Consider the following 25,031-nt stretch of genomic DNA (forward strand, 5'->3'; position numbering starts at 1 on the left):
TTCCCTTTTCTTTCATTCTTTCTTTCACTCGCCGGGATGCTAAAGGTGACTCTCTTATCATGTGGCTATTCCAGTCAGCGATGGGCATTCCCACTGCCTGTGCTGTTTGGGTAATACCAATATCCCTAGTAAGTGCAAGATATTCACTTCCTTCAAGGGTAGATCCCCCAAAAAACAGGAAGATCAAATTTAAACTCCTGATGATGGAGCAAGCCCTGTGGCCAGCTTCAGATCCCAGGGGGAGGACCTGCCTGTACATAGATCTCCCAGTACTGCTAGGGCCTCATCCATATTGATATCTTGGTCACTGGATGCCGCTAGAGAAATAGGTGATACTGTGGCACCAAGTGGCATCTAAGGTACTGCAGATCTCAGCAAAGGTAGTCCCGTTACCCACCTCTGAGCACAAGGAGATGAGTAAATCTCCAAGAAAATCTTTGTTACTGACACCCAAAAAGAGTATGGAGCCCTCAGGTCCCAAGGGGAGTGCCACGCAGGCGCCGAGTGATGTTGGTACTGCAAAGGCGAAGAGGAGTCAGTCGTCTGAGACAGACATGGTCCCAATCTCTGGTAGCCATTGAGGTTCTGGCAGAGCAGATCATGCCAGAGTGTATTCAGGCCACTTCACCTGAGTATTAATAGAGATCAATGTGATTGTTGAAGGTAGAAGAGTGTATTTGATGTTTAAACTCGATGAAAATTAATGGGAAGTTACCTGCATTGTTTTCACTGATCTGTCTCCTGGTGTATTATCATAGCAAACATCTACGGTGTGTGCACCCCTGTAATAAGCAACCCATCAAGGAAGCCTTGTGGAATGCTAATGAAGGACTTTAACAGACAAGTGCTAATTTCAAAGCAAGTGGCCATGGTGTCTGATGACCAGAGGTCAGTGACTCAAAGCGCATTCCTCATGCACTGCCATCAAAGGAAAAGCCCACATGGGTGGTGACCCTGTCAGCTTTTCTGTCAGAAGAAGCTGTAAGTGTGGAGTCAAGGAAGGATCCTGCATCTCTGACCTGTTTGGACTCTTACAGGGCAGGGTAACAGATGCAAAGTGGAGATTCCCAGAGACAATCTGGGCACCCTGAAAAGTCTTTTGGGAAACTAGCAGTTCATTACATCACTGCCACCATTTGCAATTACAAACCGCGACTCACCCCGCGTATATTTTACCTGCTTTAACCTCTCGGTAACTCTCACTCCTTTTCTTAGCTAATAAACCTTTAGTTAATTTACTATAGAATTGGCTGCCAGCATTGTCTTTGGTATAAGATCTAGGGTAGCAACTGATCTGGGGTAAGTGATGGTCTCTCGAGACTGGGAGCAACCTGATGTGTGAGTTTTGGTATAAGTGACCATTATCACTAAGTGCAGGTAGTTTGGGTGGCAAGAGAGACTGGGAGTCTGAGGGGACTGTCTGTGACTCCAGGGTAGGACTGGTACAGAGATCCAAGAGTTTCAATTTGTCATTGGCTGGTGAAATCTAATTATAGACCACACCACCACCTGGGGGTGTCTGCCCTGTTTTCTGACAGTCTGCCCTGAGGTCGGCACTCACAGTGGTGAGCCGCTCCAGACAGTAGGACACCAATACCCAGAGTGGCAGAGACATAGCAGTGAAGATTTCTTAGCCTAGCCATGAACAACATTTGGAAATGGTAGCAGGAAAATCAGCGGTACCAAAGACCACTCGGGCACCTACAGTGCCGAGGGAATCGAAGCCGACTCACTCCCATGTCAAGCACTCGGTACTAGCTGCATTGGTACCGAAGCTGTCCTCCACAGGGTCTTGCTCGATCCACTTTTTGACACCATCGGACCACAAGAATTTAGGTACCCTAAGGACCAGATAGCATCTTTGGAGTCAGAGTTTCCTGTTAATGAGTGCTGGGGGTTTGTCAGCATTAAGACGCTCTCAGTCACTGGCCCTCCAGTCTCCTGGAATACCACATTTCCCCTTGGCTACCTTGCAAATGGAACAGCTGTCTCCCCCCAGGAATACATGGAAGAGGACTCTTCAGACTCTTAAGTTCCATTCAAGTTTCCTTTGTCTATTCCAGGACACACTGCTCTCCCTCTTAGACTGATATATTACATCAAGATGGACGCCAAAGGGCACCCACATGGCAGTGACACACATGGCTGCCTCCCCCTGTGCCATTTGGGCCCCTCGGTGTCCTTGCTGCGACCTGTGAGCATTCTGCTGTCAACAATGTGCATCCAAGTCATCACACCACCAGAGGGAACAGAGAAGGGCCCACTCACCTCAACCTCCTCTACCACCGTCTATCCGAGAGAAAGAGACCTTGGAGGAGCAAGAGGTCAGGGCAGATAAGAGGTGACACCTCTTATTAATATTTCTTCCTCATCACCTGATGAAGCTGTGATGCCTCCACTACCTTCTTTGGCGGATGACTTCAGACAATTTCACGAACTGGTGGGATGAATTGTTGATGCAATGCAGATTCCCTTAGAAAAGTTTCAGAAGTCCCACTATAAACTCCTAGATATATTACATACTTCAGCATCAAAGAAAATTGCCATTCTGGTCAATGAAGCTAGCTCTGATGGAGCCTCCTAAAACTGTTTGGCAAACCTCAGCTACTGCACCACCTACATACAAGAGGGCGGGTAAAAAGTATTACATCCCTGCCAGGGAATTAGAAGTTTCTGTTTTCTCACCCAGCTCCGAAATCCTTGATGTTGGAGGCTGTTAATGAGCAGGATAGACAGCATAGCAAAGACACCCCATACAAGAAGGACCGAAATAGGTTCAATCCTTTCGGTCACAAATCTTACTGTTCAGCCACACTTTAGTTCAGAATAGCAAACCGTCGGGCGCTCCTGGCCAAATACGATTATCTAAACGACAACAAATTGAATTCCTTTATTGAGCACCTGTGGAACATCATGACTGATTTAAAGCAGTTATACAAGAGGATTAGCTTCTAGCAAGAACATTGCTCCAGGCTGTCATGTTATTGACTTGAACTGGGACCATATAGATCATTGTTGCAACCAAGGTCCCGTAGTGGCACCAAATCTTATATTAAGGGGATCAAATGAGGTGTCTAAGACAAGGTTATGGTTTGTTGGTTATGATTATGCTGTCTGTATATGTGTATCATTTTTATAGTTGAAGTTATGAATATTGGCTCTATACTGTCTGTAGTTCAAACTTATGCTATGCTTCTGGATGAGACCCCAGACAAGTAGGTGTCAGCTCTGCTGAGCCTGCTTGAAGGCTCATTAAGGACCATCCGATATACAATTGACCCATTGAGAGAAGGCAGACAGGCCTTGGAAGTCAGCAAGGTGTGCAGGGACATACCTATGGACAGAACTCTGAGGTGTTTCCAGGCCATGTGATGGGCAGCTTGTCTTTGGAACAAAGAAAGAAAGACCACATGGCAAGAGACTATAAAAAGCTGCTGCAGCTCCTCCATCTTGTCTTCAATCCTGCTTCTTACCTCTGGAGGGACTTTGCTACACTGAAGCTTTGAACCAAGGACTGAAAGACCCATGCCAGCTGTGGATGTTCTCCAGAGACTTAATTTGAACCCGCAGTTTATTCCATCACTGCTACAAGCCTGAACCAAGAACTTTGCCATTACTGTATGTCATTGATTCCATTTAACCAATTCTAGCTCTCATCTCTATCTTTTTCCTTTTATGAATAAACCTTTAAATTTTAGATTCTAAAGGATTGGCAACAACGTGATTTGTGGGTAAGATCTGATTTATATATTGACCTGGGTCTGGGGCTTGGTCCTTTGAGATCGAGAGAACCTTTTTTCTTTTACTGGGGTATTGGTTTTCATAACCATTTGTCCCCATAACGAGTGGCACTGGTGGCGATACTGGGAAACTGGGGTATCTAAGGGAATTGCTTGTGTGACTTGTGGTTAGCCAGTGGGGTAAAACCAAAGTCCTCTCTGTCTGACTGGTTTGGTTTGCCTTGGTGTGCATAGAAACCCCAGCCTTGGGCTGTGACTGCCCTGCTTGAAGCAGTTTGTCCTGAATTGGCGCCCTCCGTTGGGTCCCACCAGAAGCAGCCTCGTTACAGTGTCGACTATATGGTCCCAGTTCAAGTCAATAACGTGACACACGCCTCATTGGATGCTGCAGATATGGTCGCTCGATTGATATCCACTGCAGTGGTCATGGGTTGAGCATCTTGGCTGCAGTTGTCCTGCTTCCCAAGAGAAGTTTGAAGCCCCGTCAAAGCCTCCCTTTTGATGGTCCCAAGCTCTTTGTAGACTCCATGGATACATTTCTCCACATGCTAAAGGATTCGAGGGCCATGCTGCAATCTTTATGGATTTATAGTCCTGTAAATAAGAGATTTAGTGAGTCTCAAACGGCACACAGAGCATGTCCTGTCCCATATTCACCTTACCACAGACCAGCTGAGCCCCCGTCCCAGAGGTCACGGCGCTCTAAAAAGAAATCACCTTCAGCAACAGCTATATCTTCCCAAGCATCTGCATCCTCTAAGTGACAGTTCTGATGGATTGTTCCAGAGTGTCTATCACCCAACTGACAGGGGTTTACAGCTACAACTTACCCCCCGCCCTTCAGATGACACCTTTAAGGCTACGTGGGAGAGTATAACATCGGACAATTGGGCTTTGGAAGCCATAACATCTGGTTACACTATCCATTTCCCCTCCCACTCCCTCTTCAGGGCCCTTCTCATGATCAATTGCTGGTGCAAGAGATTACCTTATTTCTGTGTTTATGAGGCATAGAACCAGTTCCTGTACAGCACAGGGGGCGGGGATTGTATTAAAAGTACCTCCTGATTCCCAACAAGAATGGAGGATAGAGACCAGTTTCAGACTTCAGGTCTGTAAACAGATATGTAAAACAGCAGAAATTTATGATGGTGACCCTTGCAGACATAATTCCCTTGTTAGAATTAGGAGATTGATTCATGACTATTGACCTACAAGATGCATATTTTCATATCACTATTCTCCCTTCACACAAGAGATTTCTTCGATTTCTAATCAACAAGCACTACTAATACTGGATGCTTCCTTTCAGCCTGTCTTCTGCCCCTAGAGTGTGATAAAAGATTCTGGCAGTACTTGCTGCCCACCTATATCATTTGGGGATAGTAGTTTTCTGGACGATTGGCTGCTCAGAGCAGATCGTATCAGGGAGTGTCGGCAGTAGTAAAGATGATGTGTTCTCTGTTTGGCAGCCTGGGCCTCCAAATAAACCTTGAAAAATCCATTTTGAGTCTGACACCAAGTCTGGACTACCTAGGAGCTTCCCTGGATGTAGTGGCAGGCAGAGCGTACCTTCCTCCCAGGTAGATGGAAGGTACCTGGAGATTCCTCCTACATAAGAACATAAGAATGGCCATACTGGGTCAGACCAAAGTCCATCAAGCCCAGTATCCTGTCGTCTGACAGTGGCCAATGGCAGGTGCCCCAAAGGGAATGAACAAACAGGTTATCATCAAGTGATCCATGCCCTGTCACCCAATCCCAGGTTCTGGCAAACAGAGGCTAGAGACACCATTCCTACCCATCCTGATTAATAACCATTGATGGACCTATCTTCCATGTATCTATCTAGCTCCCTTTTGAACCCCATTATAGTATTGACCTTCACAACACCCTCTGGCAAGGAGTTTGAGAGGTTGACAGTGCGTTGTGTGAAAAAATACTTTCTTGTGTTTGTTTTAAACCTGCTACCTATTAATTTCATTTGGTGGCCCCTTGTTCTTGTATTATGAGAAGGAGTAAATAACACTTCGAGCTGTAGCTCACGAAAGCTTATGCTCTAATAAATTTGTTGGTCTCTAAGGTGCCACAAGTACTCCTTTTCTTTTTGCGAATACAGACTAACACAACTGCTACTCTGAAACTTCCTTATTTACTTTCTCTATATCACTCATGCTTTTATAGACCTCTCTCATATCCCCCCTAAGTTGCCTCTTTTCCAAGCTGAAAAGTCCCAGTTTTATTAATCTCTCCTCATACGGAAGCTGTTCCAGACCCCTAATCATTTTTGTTTCCCTTTTCTGAACCTTTTCCGATTCCAGTATATCTTTTTTGAAATGGGGTGACCACATCTGCACGCAATATTCAAGATATGGGCGTACCATGGATTTATATAGAGGCAATATGATATTTTCTGTCTTATTATCTATCCCTTTCCTAATGATTCCCAACATTCTGTTCACTTTTTTGACTGCCGCTGCACATTGAGTGGATGATTTCAGAGAACTATCCACAATGACTCGAAGATCTCTTTCTTGAGTGGTAACAGCTAATTTAGATCCCATCATTGTATATGTATAGTTAGGATTATGTTTTCCAATGTGCCTTATTTTGCATTTTTCAACATTAAATTTCATCTGCCATTTTGTTCCCAGTCACCAAGTGAGATCCTTTAGTAGCTCTTCGCAGTCTGCCTGGGACTTAACTATCTTGAGCAGTTTTGTAGCATTTGCAAATTTTGCCACCTCACTGTTTACCTCTTTTTCCAGATCATTTATGAATATGTTAAATAGGCCTGGGCCCAGTACAGACCCCTGGGGGACACCACTATTTACCTCTCTCCATTCTGAAAACTGACCATTTATACCTACCCTTTGTTTCCTATCTTTTAACCAATTACCAATCCATAAGAGGACCTTCCCTCTTATCCCATGACTGCTTATTTTGCTTAAGAGCCTTTGGTGAGGAACCTTGTCAAAGGCTTTCTGAAAGTCTATCTTCTTTGTCCGCGTGCTTGTTGACCCCCTCAAAGAATTCTAGTAGATTGGTGAGGCATGATTTCCCTTTACAAAAACCATGTTGACTATTTCCCAACAAATTATGTTCATCTGAGTGTCTGACAATTTTGTTCTTTATAATAGTTTCAACCAATTTGCCCAGTACTGAAGTGAGGCTTACTGGCCTGTAGTTGCCAGGGTCACCTCTGGAGCCCTTTTTAAAAATTGGCGTCATATTAGCTATCCTCCAGTCATTTGGTACAGAAGCTGATTTAAATGGTAGGTTACAGATGACAGTTAGTCCTGCAATTTCACATTTGAGTTCCTTCAGAACTCTTGGGTGAATACCATCAGGTCATGGAGACTTATTACTGTTTAGTTTATCAATTTGTTCCAAAACCTCCTCTAATGACACCTCAATCTGGGACAGTTCCTCAGATTTGTGACCTAAAAAGAATGGCTCAGGTTTGGGAATTTCCCTCACATCCTCAACAGTTAAGACTGATGGAAAGAATTCATTTAGTTTCTCCATAATGGTCTTATTGCCTTTGAGTGCTCCTTTAGCATCTCGATCATCCAGTGGCCCCACTGGTTGTTAGCAGACTTTCTGCTTCTGATGTATTTAAAAATTTTTTTGCTTTTACTTTTGGAGTCTTTGGGTAGCTGTTCTTCAAATTCTTTTTTGGTCTTTCTAATTATATTTTTACACTTCATTTGCCAGAGTTTATGCTCTTTTCTATTTTCCTCATTAGGATTTATCTTCCACTTTTTAAAGGATACCTTTTTGCCTCTCACTGCTTCTTTTGCTTTGTTGTTTAACCATGGTGGCTCTTTTTTGGTTCTCTTACTATGTTTTTTAAATTGGGGTATACATTTAAGTTGAGCGTCTATTATGGTGTCTTTAAAAAGTTTCCACGCAGCTTGCAGGGATTTTACTTTTGGTACTGTACCTTTTATTTTCTGTTTCACTAACCTCCTCATTTTTGTGTAGTTCCCCTGTCTGAAATTAAATGCTACAGTGTTGGGCCCTGAAGGAGATTCCTCCTGAATCTCATCTCAAGGATTCAGGGCCGTTCTCAAGTAACAGTAAGAGATTGTTTTCAACTGCTGGGCCGCAAGTCAGCTTGTATCTTTATAGTACAACATGCCATGCAATGTCTTTTGAGGTCTATAGGGATGGCTGCAAACTGTTTACAAACCAAACAAGCACAGTCAAGGCAGGTTACTGTCATTCCCCACTGGGATATACAATCACTTAAATGATAGAAGACCCAACCAAAACATGTGCAGGTGTTCCATTCTTCCAGAATCCCCCTGTGATGAAGTGGGACTGTTCTTAATGTTCTCTCTGAATACTGTGTGAGTGCCTCAGTTTCCCCTATGCATTTCTTAAGCATCTAGGTCAGTGGTCTCCAAACTATGGCCTGCAGGCCGGATACGGCCCAATGCTTCGATTTGTCCAGCCCCCCAACCAACATGTCATTGGCGGTGGGACCCCGGCTGGCAGGAGCTCGCGACGGGAATCTCAGAACAGTGACAGGCTGAGCAGCTCAGCCCGCTGCTGCTCTGGGGTTCCCACCACGGGCTACTGCCAGCCGGGGTCTCAGCCTGCTGCCAGTCTGGGTTCCTTCACCCAGGCCAGCAGCAGGTGCTGGGTGGGGCCAGTGGTGGGACCCTGGCTGGCAAGGGGCCAGCAGCGGAAACCCCAGAGCGGCGGCAGAACTTCATGATGTCACTGCATTCCTACCAGGGTCGCAGAGCCGATGAGCACATAGTAGGTAGGTTAGTAACGGCAGAAGGAACCAGATATTTGATGAATCATTGTTGTTTCCCTCGGTTTTTGTCTTAGCGCGTGTCAGACTAGTGACAAACGTATTGTGACGGGGCAAGGCCAGATGGCTATGAAAGAGTAGTGGGAGATAGATATATTAGCTCCATGCTAAACAAATCCCTGGTACCAGGATAAATGAAATGGCACCTGTTCCAGGTCAATTAAGACACCTGGGGCCAATTAAGAACTTTCCAGAAGGCAGGGAGAAGGCTAGGTTGATTGGGACACCTGAAGCCAATCAGGGGCTGGCTGAAACTAGTTAAAAGCCTCCCAGTTAGTCAGGTGGGGGTGCATGTCAGGAGCTGTGGGAAGAAGTTGCGTGGTTGGAGAGGCTGAGTAGTACACACCATATTAGGCATAAGGAAGGAGGCCCTGAGGTAAGGGTGAAGTGGAGCTTGAGGAAGTGAGGGCTTCTGTGGGGCAAGTAGCCCAGGGAATTGTATGTCATGTTTCTAAAAGGTCAGCTACCATAGCTGATACTATTAGGGTCCCTGGGCTGGATCCCGGAGTAGAGGGTGGGCCCAGGCTCCCCCCACCCCCACCTTTGTCCCCTGTTTAATCACTGAAACTGGGAGACAACAGAGACTGTGCAAGGAAGGATAACTTTTCCTCACCTCCCTCGCTGGCTTATGATGAAAATGGCTCAGTAGACTGTGACCCTTGTCCATAGAGAAAGAAGGGTTACGTGGAGGATCACAGTGATCATCTAGTGAAATCCGCCAGGAAACGCGGGACCCATGGAGGCAAGGGCAGAGCTTTGTCACAGTATATTCGTTGTGTTTAAGTCCGTTGCTATTGGGGCAATTATGTCAGGAAAAGGACAGAAGAGAAAGGTTGATTCTGAATGTCGCGTGTTTAAAGAACAATGGAGTGTGGACTATTTCGTTATCGAATCAGGTAGTAAAGCGTTGTGTTTAATATGTAACTAAACGATCGCAGTGCTAAAAGAATACTACATTTGTAGACATCATGAAACTAAGCACTTGTCGAACTACTCTCAATTTACGGGAAAGCTACGTTCAGATAAATTAGAATCCATGAAACGTGGCTTATCGTCACAACAGTTTATATTTAAGAAGAAGAAAACCGAGAATGAAGTGCAACAAGAGCCAACTTCCAAGTGGCACACCTATTAGCAAAACGAGGAAAACCATTTACTGATGGCGAGCTAGTTAAAATATGTATGATTCAAGCAGCCAAAGAAATATGCCCAGAAAAAGTAGATTTATTTAAGACAATTAGTCTTTCAGCAAACATAGTTGCTCTCAGAATCGAGGACATTGGCAGTAATATAATTTTCCAGCTGAATGAAGAGGCTAAGAAGTTTGAGTGGTTTTCCCTTGCACTTGAGGAGTCAACTGATGTTTCTGATACTTCGCAGCTGCTGTTGTTTGTTCGCAGGGTCGGCAGTAATTTTGAAGTTACTGAAGAACTAGCTTCTGTGCATAGTATGCATGGAAGTAAAGTGATTTTCAAAGTTGAAAAGTCACTTTCTCAATACAACCTGCAATGGAAACAACTGAAGTGCGTTACAACCGATGGAGGTAGAAACATGTGCGGTGCAAAAAAAGGTTTGGTTGGACAAATCTACAAAGCTTGTGAAAGTGCTTGCATGAGTCTTCATTGCATTCTTCATCAGCAAGCATCGTGCGGGAAATATTTGGATTTGTCATGTGTTATGGAACCCGTAGTTTCAATCATGAATTTCATTCGCTTGCATGGACGTAACCATCATCAGTTCCAAGCATTTCTGGTGGAAATAGAATCAGAATAACACAATTTGCCCTACCACACTTCAGTTCGGTGGCTTAGCTGTGGAAAGGTTTTGTTGCAATTTTTCGAGCTTAGAACTGAAATTGAAATGTTCTTAAATAAAAAAACCGACCTCTACCTTTACTCACAAACAGTGAATGGCTTTGGAAATTAGCTTTTTTCATAGACTTGACCAAGCACATGAATGATTTCAATCTTAGACTACAAGGGGAAAATGGGCTTATCTGTGACATGTACACCCAGGTGAAAGCATTCAGGCAAAAACTAGTTCTTTTCGAGTTCCAACTGATGAGGGACTGCTTTGCTCATTTTACATGTTGTGAAAAGTTCAACCAAAAACTGAATCACAATTCCCAGCTAGGTTTGCACAAGAAATCATTTCTGATCTGAAACTGATCTGAAAGTTCCAGGAGCTTTTCTCTGACCTTGATGTGAATGCAGGAGAAATATGGATCTTCCAAAACACATTTGATTGCAATCTCTAAAAACTGTCACCTGAACTTCAAATGCAAGTGATTGACCTGCAATCCAATGACTTGTTGAAGGACAAATATAAGGAAGGAAATCTGGTAGAGTTCTATAAATGCCTGCCAAGTGATCAATATGCTTATTTAAAAAACTTTGTCCGTGGATTAATGTCAGTGTTTGGCACTAGTTATGTGTGTGAAAAAACATTTTCAATGATGAAATATGTGAAATCTAACTACAGATCAACCTTGTCTGATGAACATGTACAATCAATTTTGATGATAGGGAACACTAACTTTGAACCACAGCTAAATGCAATTTTGTCAGAAAAACATCAGTACCACTAATCCTAAAATAATATTTCACTAATCCGAAAATAATATTTCTTTTTTTAACGATTTTGCATATATTTAATTTTTTCAGTCGCTTCGGCCCACAAAGCCCCTTCAAAAATCTAATATGGCCCTCATCTCATAAAGTTTGGAGACCCCTGATCTAGGTGGTGGGATAAGCTGTGTGGTTGTTGCAGAGCCTTAGAGGGCAGTGTGAGGCTGTCTAGGCAGAGAATGGCCCACATCCTGTCTCCTGGCAACTGATGACCTGGGCACCTCCTCTGCAAAGGTGCCAACTAAAGGTGTTGGAGAACAAAGAGATCAGGTGTCCTCCTGGCCCGGAAAAGGGACAAAGCCCAGAGGAGGAGGGGCTGGAGGGTGAGTCAGTTGGGGCTGGCTGGGGACATGGAGTGAAGTGCAGACATGGCTGCTCACTGCCCCCCAAAATGGACCCAGCTGAGGGGTCCTGTTCTCTATACCTACTAGCTCTGTTCTAGACCATGTTCCTGTCGTCTAATAAACCTGTTTTACTGGCTGGCTGAGAGTCACGTCTGACTGCGAAGTTGGGCTGCAGGACCCTCTGGCTTCCCCAGGACCTCACCTGGGTGGGCTCACTATGGGAAGCGCACGGAGGGGCAGAGGATGCTGAATGCTCCGAGGTCAGACCCAGGAAGGTGGAAGTTGTGTGAGTTTCTTGCTCTGGAGACAGTCTGCTCACAGAGAGGAGACTTCACCAGAGTCCTGACTGGCTTCAAAGGGAGCAGTCCCAGAGCATCGCCCAGGGACTCTGTGACACCCCCTACCACAGTCATAAAGTCGGACGCTTCACTTCTGGGTTGGGGGCACATCTGGGACCTCATAAGGTTCAGGGCAAATGGTCACTACAGGAGCAGCTTCTTTACATCAATGTTCTGGAACTGAGAGCTGTCAAAAATGCTTGCTTACGCATTCTACCACTGATCAGGTCCAAGTCAATAAAGATAATATGACATACAACGTGGCATGCATGTATTACATCATCTATCAGGGAGCAGCACATTCCCCATCTCTCTTTGCTGAAGCAATGCATAGCCAACTAGATAGTCATCTCAGAACACCATATTCAGAACACCTGGCAGGTGACCTCAGCAGACATTTCTCTCTAAATTACAAATAGGAACTAAACTCCTGAGCCTTCCACATGATGCTCCTAGCCTGGAGGTTGAACTGTTTGCTGCAGTGGCCAATGCAAGATGCATCAAGTCTTGTTCCAGGACTCAATCTCCAGTTCCTAGGAGATGCTTTTCTCATCTCAGGGAAGAAGTTTGATATCCCTACCTAATCAGATTCACTTCTTACCCTCCTTTGTGACTTCCGATCATTCCTCACCTCCTGACTCAGGATGCTGGTCAGACATTTCACCCCAACCTGCAGGTTCTGAGGCTCCAAGCATGGTTCCTTGGTAATTGTCAGGAATAGAGGTATCCTATTCATCAGAAGTATAACACGTTTTATTAAACAGGAGAAAAGAATCTACAAGAAATACTTAGCTCCAGGAATGGAAGCGTTATTCTCTTTGGAGTAGCAATCATCAGATTTCACCTATTCTGTCCTCCCTTTCCCAGAGTATTGGATTACCTGTTGGAACTGAAAACATCAGGTCTTTCTGTGAACTCCATTAGGGTACACTTCGTGGCAATAAGAGTTTCAAATATCCATGGCGGTGGGGTGGTGCAGGGTTTGATCTTTGCTGACCCAGCAACCGTAAGATTCCTAAGAAGTTTGTCAAATCTCTGCCCACAAATCAGAAACCCTGCTCCTAGCTGGGACCTGAATCTGGTCCTTAATTGCCTTATGATGCATCCCCTTGGGTCGCTAGCTATGTGTTCTTTGTCAGATCTATCAATGAAGACAGCTTCATTTGTAGCTATAACTTTGGACTGAAGGGCCAGAGAATTGGTGGCTTTAACAGTGCACTCGCATTTACAATATTCACCAGAGAGAAAGTGTTGCTGCGGTCCCAGGCTAGATTTTTAACTTGTGTCCTCGGAATTTCATATGAATCAAACCATTCATCTCTTACGTTTTTCCCAAAACAATGTTGAACTAGTCAAGAAGCCATGTTCTGTACCCTAGATGTTAGGAGAGCATTAGCTTTTTACTTAAATAGGACCAAAGTTTTTAGTCTCCCAGACTATTTGTACTATTTGTATTGCGGACAGAAACAAGGGTTCAGTTATTTGGAAACAGAGGTTATCAAGTGGATCTCCGGATGTATTAAGATCTATTATTAAGCAAACTCAGCTTCAACACCTTCAAGAGTGAGAGCACATTCTGCTAGGATACTTTTTACTTCTATAGGCTTCCCTAAGGACATATCAGTTGCAGACATCTGTAGAGTGGTGACATGGTCTTCAGATCCTACCTTTTCTAACCATCATGCCTTGGTGCGTGTGGCCAGATCAGATATGGCTGTAGGCAACACAGTTCTCTCCTCTGTACTGGACTCTGCACCAAATCTCCCCCCTCCTTCGCGCCGTACTGCTTAGGAGTCCCCTGAAATGGAGCACCCACAGTGACACAGCTCAAAGAAGACGAAGAGGTTCCGTTCTTCGAGATGTATGTCCCTCTGGGTGCACCACTACCCACCCTCCTTCCCCTCTGCTTTGGAGCCTCCATTGTGGGACTTTGTGGTGCAGAAGGAACTGATGGTGGTTTGCCCACACAGCGCCATATAGCCTCAGTGCAGGGCATGAGGATGTGTGGGCCGAACAGGCACTGCTATCAAAAATCTCCAATCAAAGACACAGAGCTCAAGCACACCTGAAGTGAAGCACCCACAGGGCGGCACATCTCAGAGAACGCCAACTATTGCACACAGTAAGGAATCTCTCCATCTCAAAATGTAATTGTAAATGGGGAATCATCATGGGGAAGGTCTGTTTCCAGTGGGATCCTGGAAAGATTGGTTCTCTGCCCTGTGCTATTTCACATTTTTATCAGTGACCTGGAAGAAAGCATAAAATCATCACTGATAAACTTTGCAGATGAACATAAAAATTGGGGGAGTGGTAAATAATGAAGAGGACAGGTCACTGATTCAATTGCTTGGTAAGCTGGATGCAAGCAAACAATATTCATTTTAATATAACTCACTGTAAATGTAAAAAGAAAAGGAGTACTTGTGGCACCTTAGAGACTAACAAATTTATTAGAGCATAAGCTTTCGTCCGAGGAAGTGAGCTGTAGCTCACGAAAGCTTATGCTCTAATAAATTTGTTAGTCTCTAAGGTGCCACAAGTACTCCTTTTCTTTTTGCGAATATAGACTAACATGGCTGCTACTCTGAAACCAGACGGGAGATTGATATACACACACAGAGAACATGAAACAATGGGTTTTATCATACACACTGTAAGGAGAGTGATCACTTAAGATAAACCATCACCAGCAGCAGGGGGGGAAAAGGAGGAAAACCTTTCATGGTGACAAGCAAGGTAGGCTATTTCCAGCAATTAACAAGAATATCTGAGGAATAGTGGGGGGTGGGGTGGGGAGGGAGAAATAACATGGGGAAATAGTTTTACTTTGTGTAATGACTCATCCCTTCCCAGTCTCTATTCAGATATACAGAGGGCCTCTTTCCTTCCCTCCCCACCTCCCCTCTACCCCCCATGTTATACTGAAATAGTCTTTTGTCTCTATTCTTAGGGCAATCCCCTGTCTGTTGTAATGTTCCTTTTTTACCTCCAGGTGGTTTTGATTGTTTGCAATTGTTTCTGATGGTTTTCCACTGATAGTCTTGGGATGGAGCAAATCTAGGCAATTGAGCCTTCACTGGCTAACCAGGGTGACAACTCTCTCCTGCTTGAATGAACCATCACTGAGACACATTATCCCTGGTGACTAAATTTTACTCCAAGATCATAAAGCAAATTTTCAATATAGTTACATTATTCCTTAAATATTTCCCATACATACATCTCACAGTGATTGAGTCTAGATAAGTTATGAGTCTTCTGTCGATACCTTGCATGGTACTCCTTATGGGAGCTGGGGGCACCGTGGATCCAAGACACTTATATTTTCAGCATTCCCAGTATTATAAAGGGGCCACTCATGGCAGCAAAAATCTCCTCTCTATTCACAGTACTGCACACTGGGAACTTGCTGCTTTATTCAACTGCATTACAACTTCCCATTAGGGCAGGCAGGCTCTCACGATTACTCCTCTGTGCTTGAGCCAATGTGGCAGTGCCAGCTCCCCACCACGGGGGGGGGGAACAAAGCCTTCAGCCTGCTAGCAGCTCCTGGCAGCTGCGCTAGGGAGTGTAAGGGAGAGCAGCCCCAGGGGAAGTCTGTGCTGTGGCTGCAAACTCCAGGACAATGTACTGGCCTGGACCTGGGACTGCAGGCTATGGGGGCAGATGGGGTCGCCCGGCACTCCAGGCTCTGGGGACAGAGGGGGTCGCCCGGCACTGCAGGCTCCAGAGGCAGATGGGCTCTGCACACTCGGTCTGGAGAGAAGACTGGAGTGCAAGGCTGAGCTGGCCAAGCTGTCAAACACTGGAGGCTACAGGGAGAGGGGTTTCCCTCCCAGTGCACAGGGGAGTTAGTGGCTCCCTTACCCTGTGAGAAGAAGCCATCAGGCAGCTGTACCAGGTGTCTGCCACGACCCCCAGGCCCTGGCTTTGCCCACTAGATGCTCTCCCTTGCACGGGGTCTGGGGCCATCCCCATCCGCCCGTCTCAGTGGACTCTGTCAAGTAGAGTCAAAGGTTTCAGAGTAGCAGCCGTGTTAGTCTGTATTCGCAAAAAGAAAAGGAGTACTTGTGGCACCTTAGAGACTAACAAATTTATTAGAGCATAAGCTTTCGTGAGCTACAGCTCACTTCATCGGATGCCTCCGATGAAGTGAGCATCCGATGAAGTGAGCTGTAGCTCACAAAAGCTTATGCTCTAATAAAGTAGAGTCAGTGACACTTCCCTTTGGCTGCTGTCAGTTCAGGCTGGGTTTTCACCCCTTTCCCTGGACCTCCCCAGCTCTGATCCTCCTGCTAGGGCCCTAGGAGCCACCTCCATCAGTGGGCAGCCCCAGGAAGCCATCTCAGTCCCCTCCTGCACTGGGTCATGTTCTCTAGTTTGGCTGCTATGACTGGGACCCAGTCTGGGCCTGGGTAGAGCCACTTCTCCTTCCCCCTCTTTTCTCCCTGCTACTCTGCGCAGAACATGAGAGCGGCCAGACTGGGTCAGACCAAGGGTCCCTCCAGCCCAGTGTTCTCTCTGCTGACAGTGGCCAATGCCAGGGGCCCCAGAGGGAGTGAACAGAACAGGGAGCCATCAAGTGATGCATCCCCAATCGCCCATTCCCAGCTGGCAAACAGAGGCTAGGGTCACCTGCCCATCCTGGCTAATAGTCATTGATGGACCTATCCTCCGTGAACTTATCTAGTTCTTTTTCGAACCCTGTTATAGTCTTGGCCTTTACAACATCCTCTGGCAAAGAGTTCCACAGGTTGACTGTGTGTTGTGGTAAGAAATGCTTCCTTTTGGGTGTTTCACACCTGCTGCCTATTCATTTCATTTGGTGACCCCTAGTGCTTGTGTTATGAGGGAGAGTAAATAACACTTCCTTATCTACTTTCTCCACACTAGTCATGATTTTATAGACCTAGATTCATAGATACTAAGGTCAGAAGGGACCATTCTGATCATCTAATCTGACCTCCTGCACAACGCAGGCTACAGAATCTCACCCACCCACTCCTGCAAAAAACTTCACCTATGTCTGAGCTATTGAAGTCCTCAAATCGTGGTTTAAAGACTTCAAGGAGCAGAAAAGCCTCCAGCAAGTGACCCGTGCCCCATGCTACAGAGGAAGGCGAAAAACCTCCAGGGCCTCTTCCAATCTGCCCTGAAGAAAAATTCCTTCCCGACCCCAAATATGGCGATCAGCTAAACCCTGAGCATATGGGCAAGATTCACCAGCCAGATACTGCAGAAAATTCTTTCCTGCGTAACTCAGATCCCATCCATCTAACATCCCATCACAGGCCATTAGGCCTATTTACCATGAATATTTAAAGATCAATTAATTACCAAAATCACATTATCCCATCATACCATCTCCTCCATAAACTTATCAAGTTTAATCTTAAAGCCAGATAGATCTTTTGCCCCCACTGCTTCCCTTGGAAGGCTATTCCAAAACTTCACTCCTCTGTTGGTTAGAAACCTTTGTCTAATTTCAAGTCTAAACTTCCTGGTGGCCAGTTTATATCCCTTTGTTCTTGTATCCACATTGGTACTGAGCTTAAATAATTCCTCTCCCTCTCTGGTATTTATCCCTCTGATATATTTATAGAGAGCAATCATATCTCCCCTCAACCTTCTTTTAGTTAGGCTAAACAAGCCAAGCTCCTTGAGACTCCTTTCATAAGACAAGTTTTCCATTCCTCAGATCATCCTAGTAGCCCTTCTCTGTACCTGCTCCAGTTTGAATTCATCCTTTTTAAACATGGGAGATCAGAACTGCACACAGTATTCTAGGTGAGGTCTCACCAGTGCCTTTATAATGGTACTAAAACCTCCTTATCCCTACTGGAAATGCCTCTCCTGATGCATCCCAAAACCGCATTAGCTTTTTTCACAGCCATATCACATTGGCAGCTCATAGTCATCCTATGATCAACCAATATTTTCTGGGATTGTTTAGTCTGCAGAAGAGAAGAATGAGGGGGGATTTGATAGCTGCTTTCAACTACCTGAAAGGGGGTTTCAAAGAGGATGGCTCTAGACTGTTCTCAATGGTAGCAGATGACAGAACGAGGAGTAATGGTCTCAAGTTGCAATGGGGGAGGTTTAGATTGGATATTAGGAAAAACTTTTTCACTAAGAGGGTGGTGAAACACTGGAATGCGTTACCTAGGGAGGTGGTAGAATCTCCTTCCTTAGAGGTTTTTAAGGTCAGGCTTGACAAAGCCCTGGCTAGGATGATTTAACTGGGACTTGGTCCTGCTTTGAGCAGGGGGTTGGACTAGATGACCTTCTGGGGTCCCTTCCAACCCTGATATTCTATGATTCTATGATTCTAATACTCCAAGGTCCTTCTCCTCTTCCGTTACTTCTAATTGATGCGTCCCCATCTTATAACTAAAATTCTTGTTATTAATCCCTAAATTCATAACCTTACACTTCTCACTATTAAATTTCATCCTATTACTATTACTCCAATTTACAAGGTCATCCAGATCCTCCTGTATGATATCCTGGTCCTCTAAATTGGCAATACCTCCCAGCTTTGTATCATCTGCAAACTTTATTAGCACACTCCCACTTTTTGTGCCGAGGTCAGTAATAAAAAAATTAAATAAGATTGGTCCCAAAACTGATCCTTGAGGAACTCCACTGGTAACCTCCCTCCAGCCTGACAGTTCACCTTTCAGTAGGACCCATTGTATTCTCCCCTTTAACCAATTCCTTATCCACCTTTCAATCTTCATATCGATCCCCATCTTTTCCAATTTAACTAATAATTCCCCATGTGGCACGGTATCAAACACCTTACTGAAATCTAGGTAAATTAGATCCACTGCGTTTCCTTTGTCTAAAAAATCTGTTACTTTCTGTTACTCATGAGGGGGAAAAAATAGTAACAGAAAATGTAGAAATGACGGAGGTGCTTAATGACTTGTTTGCTTCGGTTTTTACCAAGAAGGTTGGTGGTGATTGGACATCTAATGTGGTGAATGCCAGTGAAAATGAGGTAGGCTCAGAAGAGGCTAAAACAGGGAAAGAACAAGTTAAAAATTACTTAGACAAATTAGATGCCTTCAAGTCACCAGGGCCTGATGAAATGCATCCTAGAATACTCAAGGAGCTGACTGAGGAGATATCTGAGCCATTAGCGATTATCTTTGAGAAGTCATGGAAGATGGGAGAGATTCCAGAAGACTGGAAAAGGGCAAATATAGTGCCCATCTACAAAAAAGGAAATAAGGACAATCCAGGAATTACAGACCAGTCAGCTTACTTTTGTACCCGGAAAAATAATGGAGCAAATAATTAAGCAATCAGTTTGCAAACATCTGGAAGATAAGGTGATAAGTAACAGTCAGAATGCATTTGTCAAAAACAAATTGCGTCAAACCAACCTGCTAGCTTTCTTTGACAGGGTAACAAGCCTTGTGGATGGGGGGAAGCAGTAGATGTGGTATATCTTGACTTTAGTAAAGTTTTCTCACATGACCTTCTCATAAACAAACTAGGGAAATGCAACCTAGATGGAGCTATTATAAGGTGGGTGCAAAACTGGTTGGAAAACCGTTCCCAGAGAGTAGTTATCAGTGGTTCGCAGTCATGCTGGAAGGGCCTAATGAGTGGGGTCCCGCCGGGATCAGTTCTGGGCCCGGTTCTTTTCAATATCTTCATCAATGATTTCGATAATGGCATAGAGAGTACACTTATAGAATTTGTGGATGATACCAAGCTGTGAGGGATTGCAAGTGCTTTGAAGGTCAGGATTAGAATTCAAAACAATCTTGACAAACTGGACAAATGATCTGAAGTAAATAGGATGAAATTCAATAAGGACAAATGCAAAGCACTGCACTTAGGAAGGAACCATCAGTTGCACGCATACAAAATGGGAAATGACTAGGGCTATCAAGTGATTAAAAAAATTAATTTCGATTAATCGTGCTGTTAAACTATAATAGTATACCATTTATTTAAATATTTTGGATATTTTCTACATTTTCAAATGTTTTGTTTTCAATTACAACAGAGAATACAAAGTGTATAGTGCTCACTTTATATGTATTTTTAATTACAAGTATTTGCACTGTAAAAAACAAAAGAAATAGTATTTTACAATTCACCTAATACAAGTACTGTAGTGCAATCTCTTTATCATGAAAGTTGAACTTACAAAGGTAGGATTATTTACAAAAAATAATTGCTTTCAAAAATAAAACAATGTAAAACCTACAAGTCCACTCAGTCCTACTTCAGCCCATCGCTCAGACAAACAAGTTTGGTTACAATTTGAAGGAGATAATGCTGCCTGCTTCTTGTTTACGGTGTCACCTGAAAGTGAGAATAGGTGTTTGCATGGCACTGTTGTAGCCGGTATCGCAAGATATTTATGTGCCAGATCCGCTAAAGATTCATATTTGCCTTCATACTACAGCCACCATTCCAGAGCACATGCGTTTGTGCTGATGATGGGTTCCACTCTATAACAATCCAAAGCAAAGCAGACTGACGCATGTTCATTTTCATCATCTTTATCAGATGCCGGCAGAAGATTGATTTTATTTTTGGTGGTTCGGGTTCTGTAGTTTCCCCATCCGAGTGTTGCTCTTTTAAGACTTCTGAAAGCATGCTCCACATCTCGTCCCTCTCAGATTTTGGACCGCACTGTAACAATGCTGCCTCTGGCAGGACACAACTTAGAGTATCAATTTGCTTAGAGCAGGGCAAAAAAGAAAAGGAGTACTTGTGGGCACCTTAGAGACTAACAAATTTATTTGACCATAAGCTTTCGTGAGCTACAGCTCACTTCATCGGAACACGTATGTAGCTCACATAAACATAAACATGTAGCTCACAAAAGCTTATGCTCAAATAAATTTGTTAGTCTCTAAGGTGCCACAAGTCCTCCTTTTCTTTTTTTGCGAATACAGACTAACACAGCTGCTACTCTGAAACCTGTTAGAGCAGGGCAATTACAGCCCAAGGCTGGGGTTTCTACACTTCTAAGGCACACCAACCAGCCAGTCAGAGAGGACTTTGGTTTTACCCCACTGGCTAACCATAAGTCACACAAGCAATTTCCTTAGACACTCCAGTTTCCCAGTATCCCCACCAGTGCCACTTGTTATGGGGACAAATGGTTATGAAAACCAATGCCCCAGTAAAAGAAAAAGGGTTCTCTTGATCCCAAAGGACCAAGCCTCAGACCCAGGTCAATATACAAATCAGATCTTACCCACAAATCATACTGTTGCCAGTCCTTTAGAATCTAAAATCTAAAGATTTATTCAGAAAAAGAAATATAGATGAGAGCTAAAATTGGTTAAAAGGAATCAGTTACATTCAGTAATGGCCAAGTTCTTGGTTCAGGCTTGTAGCAGTGATGGAATAAACTGCGGGTTCAAATCAAGTCTCTGGAGAACATCCACAGCTGGGATGGGTCATTCCGTCCTTTGTTCAGAGCTTCCGTTTCAAGCATAGTTCCTCCAGAGGTCAGAAGCAGGATTGAAGACAAGATGGAGAAGCTGCAGCAGTCTTTTATAGTCTCTTGCCATGTGGCATCTGCTTTCTTCCAAAGGCAAGCTACCCAGCACATGGCATGGAAAAACCTTTGACTTCTGTCCATAGGCGGGTCCCTGCATACCTTGCTGAGTCCCAAGGTGTATCTGCCTTCTCTCAATGGGTCAGTTGTATAGCTGATGGTCCTTAATGGGCCATCAAGCAGGCTAGGTAGTGCAGATGCCAAATTGACTGGGGTGTCACCCAGAAGCATAGCACAAGTTTGAAATACAGATAGTATAGAGCCAATACTTATAAATTTACATACAAAAATGATACATGCATACAGATAGCATAATCATAACCAGCCAGCCATAACCTTGTCATAGACACCTTATTTGACCCCCTTTATACAAGATTTGGTTCCACTATAGGACCTTGGTTGCAACAATAATCTATATTGTCCCAGTTTGTGTCAATAACGTCAGAAGCACTTCGGATTCTTAAACCTTAGGTCAAATGCTGTAGCTATTTTTAGAAATCTCACATTGGTACCTTCTTTGCGTTTTGTCAAATCTGCTGTGACAGTGTTCTTAAAATGAACATGAGCTGGATCATCATCTGAGACTGCTCTGACATGAAATATAGGGCAGAATGTGGGTAAACCAGAACAGGAGACATACAGTTCTCCCCCAAGGAGTTCAGTCACAAATTTAATGAACGCATTATTTTTTTACAAGCATCATCAGCATGGAAGCATGTCCCCTGGAAGGGTGGCTGAAGCATGAAGGTGCATACAAATGTTTAGCATATCTGGCACATAAATACCTTGCAATGCCATCTACAAAAGTGCCACATGAATGCCTGTTCTCACTTTCAGGTGACATGGTAAATAAGAAGCAGGCAGCAGCATTATCTCCCGTAAATGTAAAGAAACTTGTTTGTCTTAGCGATTAGCTGACCAAGAAGTAGGACTGAGTGGACTTGTAGGCTCTAAAGTTTTACATTGTTTTGTTTTTGTGTGCAGTTATGTAACAAAATATCTACATTTGTAAGTTACACTTTCACAGTAAAGAGATTGCACCACAGGACTTGTATGAGGTGAATTGAAAAATACTATTTCTTTTGTTTATCATTTTTAAAGTACAAATATTTGTAATCAAAACCAATATCAAGTGAGCTCTGTACACTTTGTATTCTGTGTTGTAATAGAAATCAATATATTTGAAAATGTAGGAAAACATCAAAAATATTCAATACATTTCAATTGGTATTCTATTGTTTAACAGTGCAATTAATCGTGATTAATTTTTTTGAGTTAATCATGTGAGTTAACTGCGATTAATCGACAGCCCAGGAAATGTCTGCCTAGGAAAGAGTGCTGCAGAAAGGGATCTGGGGGTCACAGTGGATCACAAGCTAAATAGGAGTCAACAGTGTAGTGCTGTTGCAAAAAAACCAAACATCATTCCGGGATGTATTAGCACGCATGTTGTAAGCAAGATGTGAGAAGTAATTCTTCCGCTCTACTCTGCGCTGATTAAGCCTCAAGTGGAGTATTGTATCCAGCTCTGGGTGCCACATTTCAGGAAAGATGTGGACAAACTGGAGATAATCCAGAGAAGAGCGACAAAAATGATTAAAGGTCTAGAGAACATGACCTATGAGGGAAGATTGAAAAAATTGGGTTTGTTTTGTCTGGAGAAGAGAAGACTGAGAGGGGACATAACGGTTTTCAAGTACGTAAAAGGTTGTTACCAGGAGGAGAGAGAAAAATTGTTCTTAACCTCTGAGGATGGGACAAGAAGCAATGGGCTTAAATTGCAGCAAGGGAAGTTTAGGTTGGACATTAGGAAAAACTTCCTACCTGTCAGGGTGGTTAAGCCCTGGAATAAATTGCCTAGGGAAGTTGTAAAATCTCCGTCATTGGAGATTTTTAAGAGCAGGTTAGACAAACACCCGTCAGGGACGGTCTAGCTAATACTCAGTCCTGCCGTGAGTGCAGGAGACTGGACTAGATGACCTCTTGAGGTCCCTTCCAGTCCTGTGATTCTATGGGCGGGCTGAGGCCGGGGGTCAGGCTGGGGGATCCCAGCGAGCAATCGCTCGGTTCACTGCACTGCAAGGCCTGGGTCAGTGTCTGTCCTGTTGACTCCCCGGGGCTGTCTCTCCTCAGAGTCACTACGTGGCCTGCATGGCAGCCATCCTGAACCAGATGGATGAGGCCCATTACAGCTCCTACATCCAGGCCTTCTCTGCCCGGCCTGACCTGATGGTGAGTCGTCCGCTCAGCCTGTGCTCTCCAGGGCTCGGCCCAGCAGCTCTCCGGGGGCTGTCGCTCGTCGTGGTACTGGCGTAGCACCTGCTCCCCCGCCCCGGCCCAGACAGCCCCTGCCCCCATCCTATCCCGACACTCCCCAGCTGCTCCGCATCCCTTCTGTGTGGCCCAGGCTGGTCCCTTCCCATGGGCTGCGGGCAGGGGCTCCCACACCCAGATGAGCAGTGCCCCGCTGGCAGGCCGCCCCCAAGCCAGGCTGCAGGGAGAGGGGCTGGCCTGGCTCACTGGCAGTGATGCCTCGCCTTGATGCCTCTATGGGAGGGTGCCACGTAGGGCCCACGGGGGGGCGAAGTCCAGCAGCTCCCAGAGCATCATCAGTTGCCATCGGCTCGGGCATTAGCTCCAGGTGCAGCTCTGCAGCCGATGGCAAGGGGATGAAACCGGCAGAGGGGAGGCAATGGGGTTCAGGGCTGCGGAGCTGGGCCAGGAGGGGGATCGAAGGGAGGAGACTAGGACAGACCCCGGGGGGGGCTTAGGGGCTGGTGTCAGGAGGGTCAGTGGGGCGGTGCATGGGCCTGGCCAGATCTGAGCCCGTGCCACAAAGTTGAATAGCTCGGGGGGGGGCAGAGGTTGGTACTTTTCTGTGCCCACCTCCCCCCTCGCTAGAACCCGAGCAGCCGGCCTGGGTCCTCGCTCCAGCCACACGCCGGGATTGAGCCGCCCCCCAGACGTTGCTAGGAGACCGTGGCGGAGTTCGGGGTCCTGCTCGGGGCTCTGCAGGCTGCGCAGTCGTAAGAGGCCTGGCAGTGGCAGTGCTGTTCCCCAGGCTACCACGGCGCCCCACAGCGACCGCCTCGGCGCCCCCTCCCCCACGGCACCCCACAGCCAGCGCCTCGGGCCCCCTCCCCCACGCACCTCGGCGCCCCCTCCCCCACGGCACCCCACAGCGACCGCCTCGGCGTCCCCTCCCCCACGGCACCCCACAGCCAGCACCTCGGCGCCCCCTCCCCCACGGCACCCCACAGCGACCGCCTTGGCGCCCCCTCCCCCACGGCGCCCCACAGCGACCGCCTCGGCGTCCCCTCCCCCACGGCACCCCACAGCCAGCGCCTCGGGCCCCCTCCCCCACGCACCTCGGCGCCCCCTCCCCCACGGCACCCACAGCGACCGCCTCGGCGTCCCCTCCCCCACGGCACCCCACAGCCAGCACCTCGGCGCCCCCTCCCCCACGGCACCCCACAGCGACCGCCTTGGCGCCCCCTCCCCCACGGCGCCCCACAGCGACCGCCTCGGCGTCCCCTCCCCCACGGCACCCCACAGCCAGCGCCTCGGGCCCCCTCCCCCACGCACCTCGGCGCCCCCTCCCCCACGGCACCCCACA

The 25,031-nt window shown here is 45.8% G+C and overlaps 1 protein-coding gene across 6 annotated transcripts in view; it reads left to right on the forward strand.

The window, feature by feature from the left end:
• Positions 1-25,031, forward strand: part of LOC119854624 (dedicator of cytokinesis protein 2-like) — a 337,122-nt gene that overhangs the window by 238,939 nt on the left and 73,152 nt on the right. For all 6 annotated transcript variants that reach the window (XR_006280678.1, XR_006280679.1, XM_038399401.2 and 3 more), the window contains one exon: positions 23,549-23,647. Coding sequence is in view for 4 of the 6 variants with exons in the window: in XM_038399401.2 (XP_038255329.1) it covers positions 23,549-23,647 (99 nt within the window). In the remaining 2 variants the exon portion in view is untranslated. The remainder of the gene's footprint in view (positions 1-23,548; positions 23,648-25,031) is intronic.

The sequence above is a fragment of the Dermochelys coriacea genome, chromosome 4 (assembly GCF_009764565.3).
Source record: "Dermochelys coriacea isolate rDerCor1 chromosome 4, rDerCor1.pri.v4, whole genome shotgun sequence".
NCBI classification, from domain to species: Eukaryota; Metazoa; Chordata; order Testudines; family Dermochelyidae; genus Dermochelys; species Dermochelys coriacea.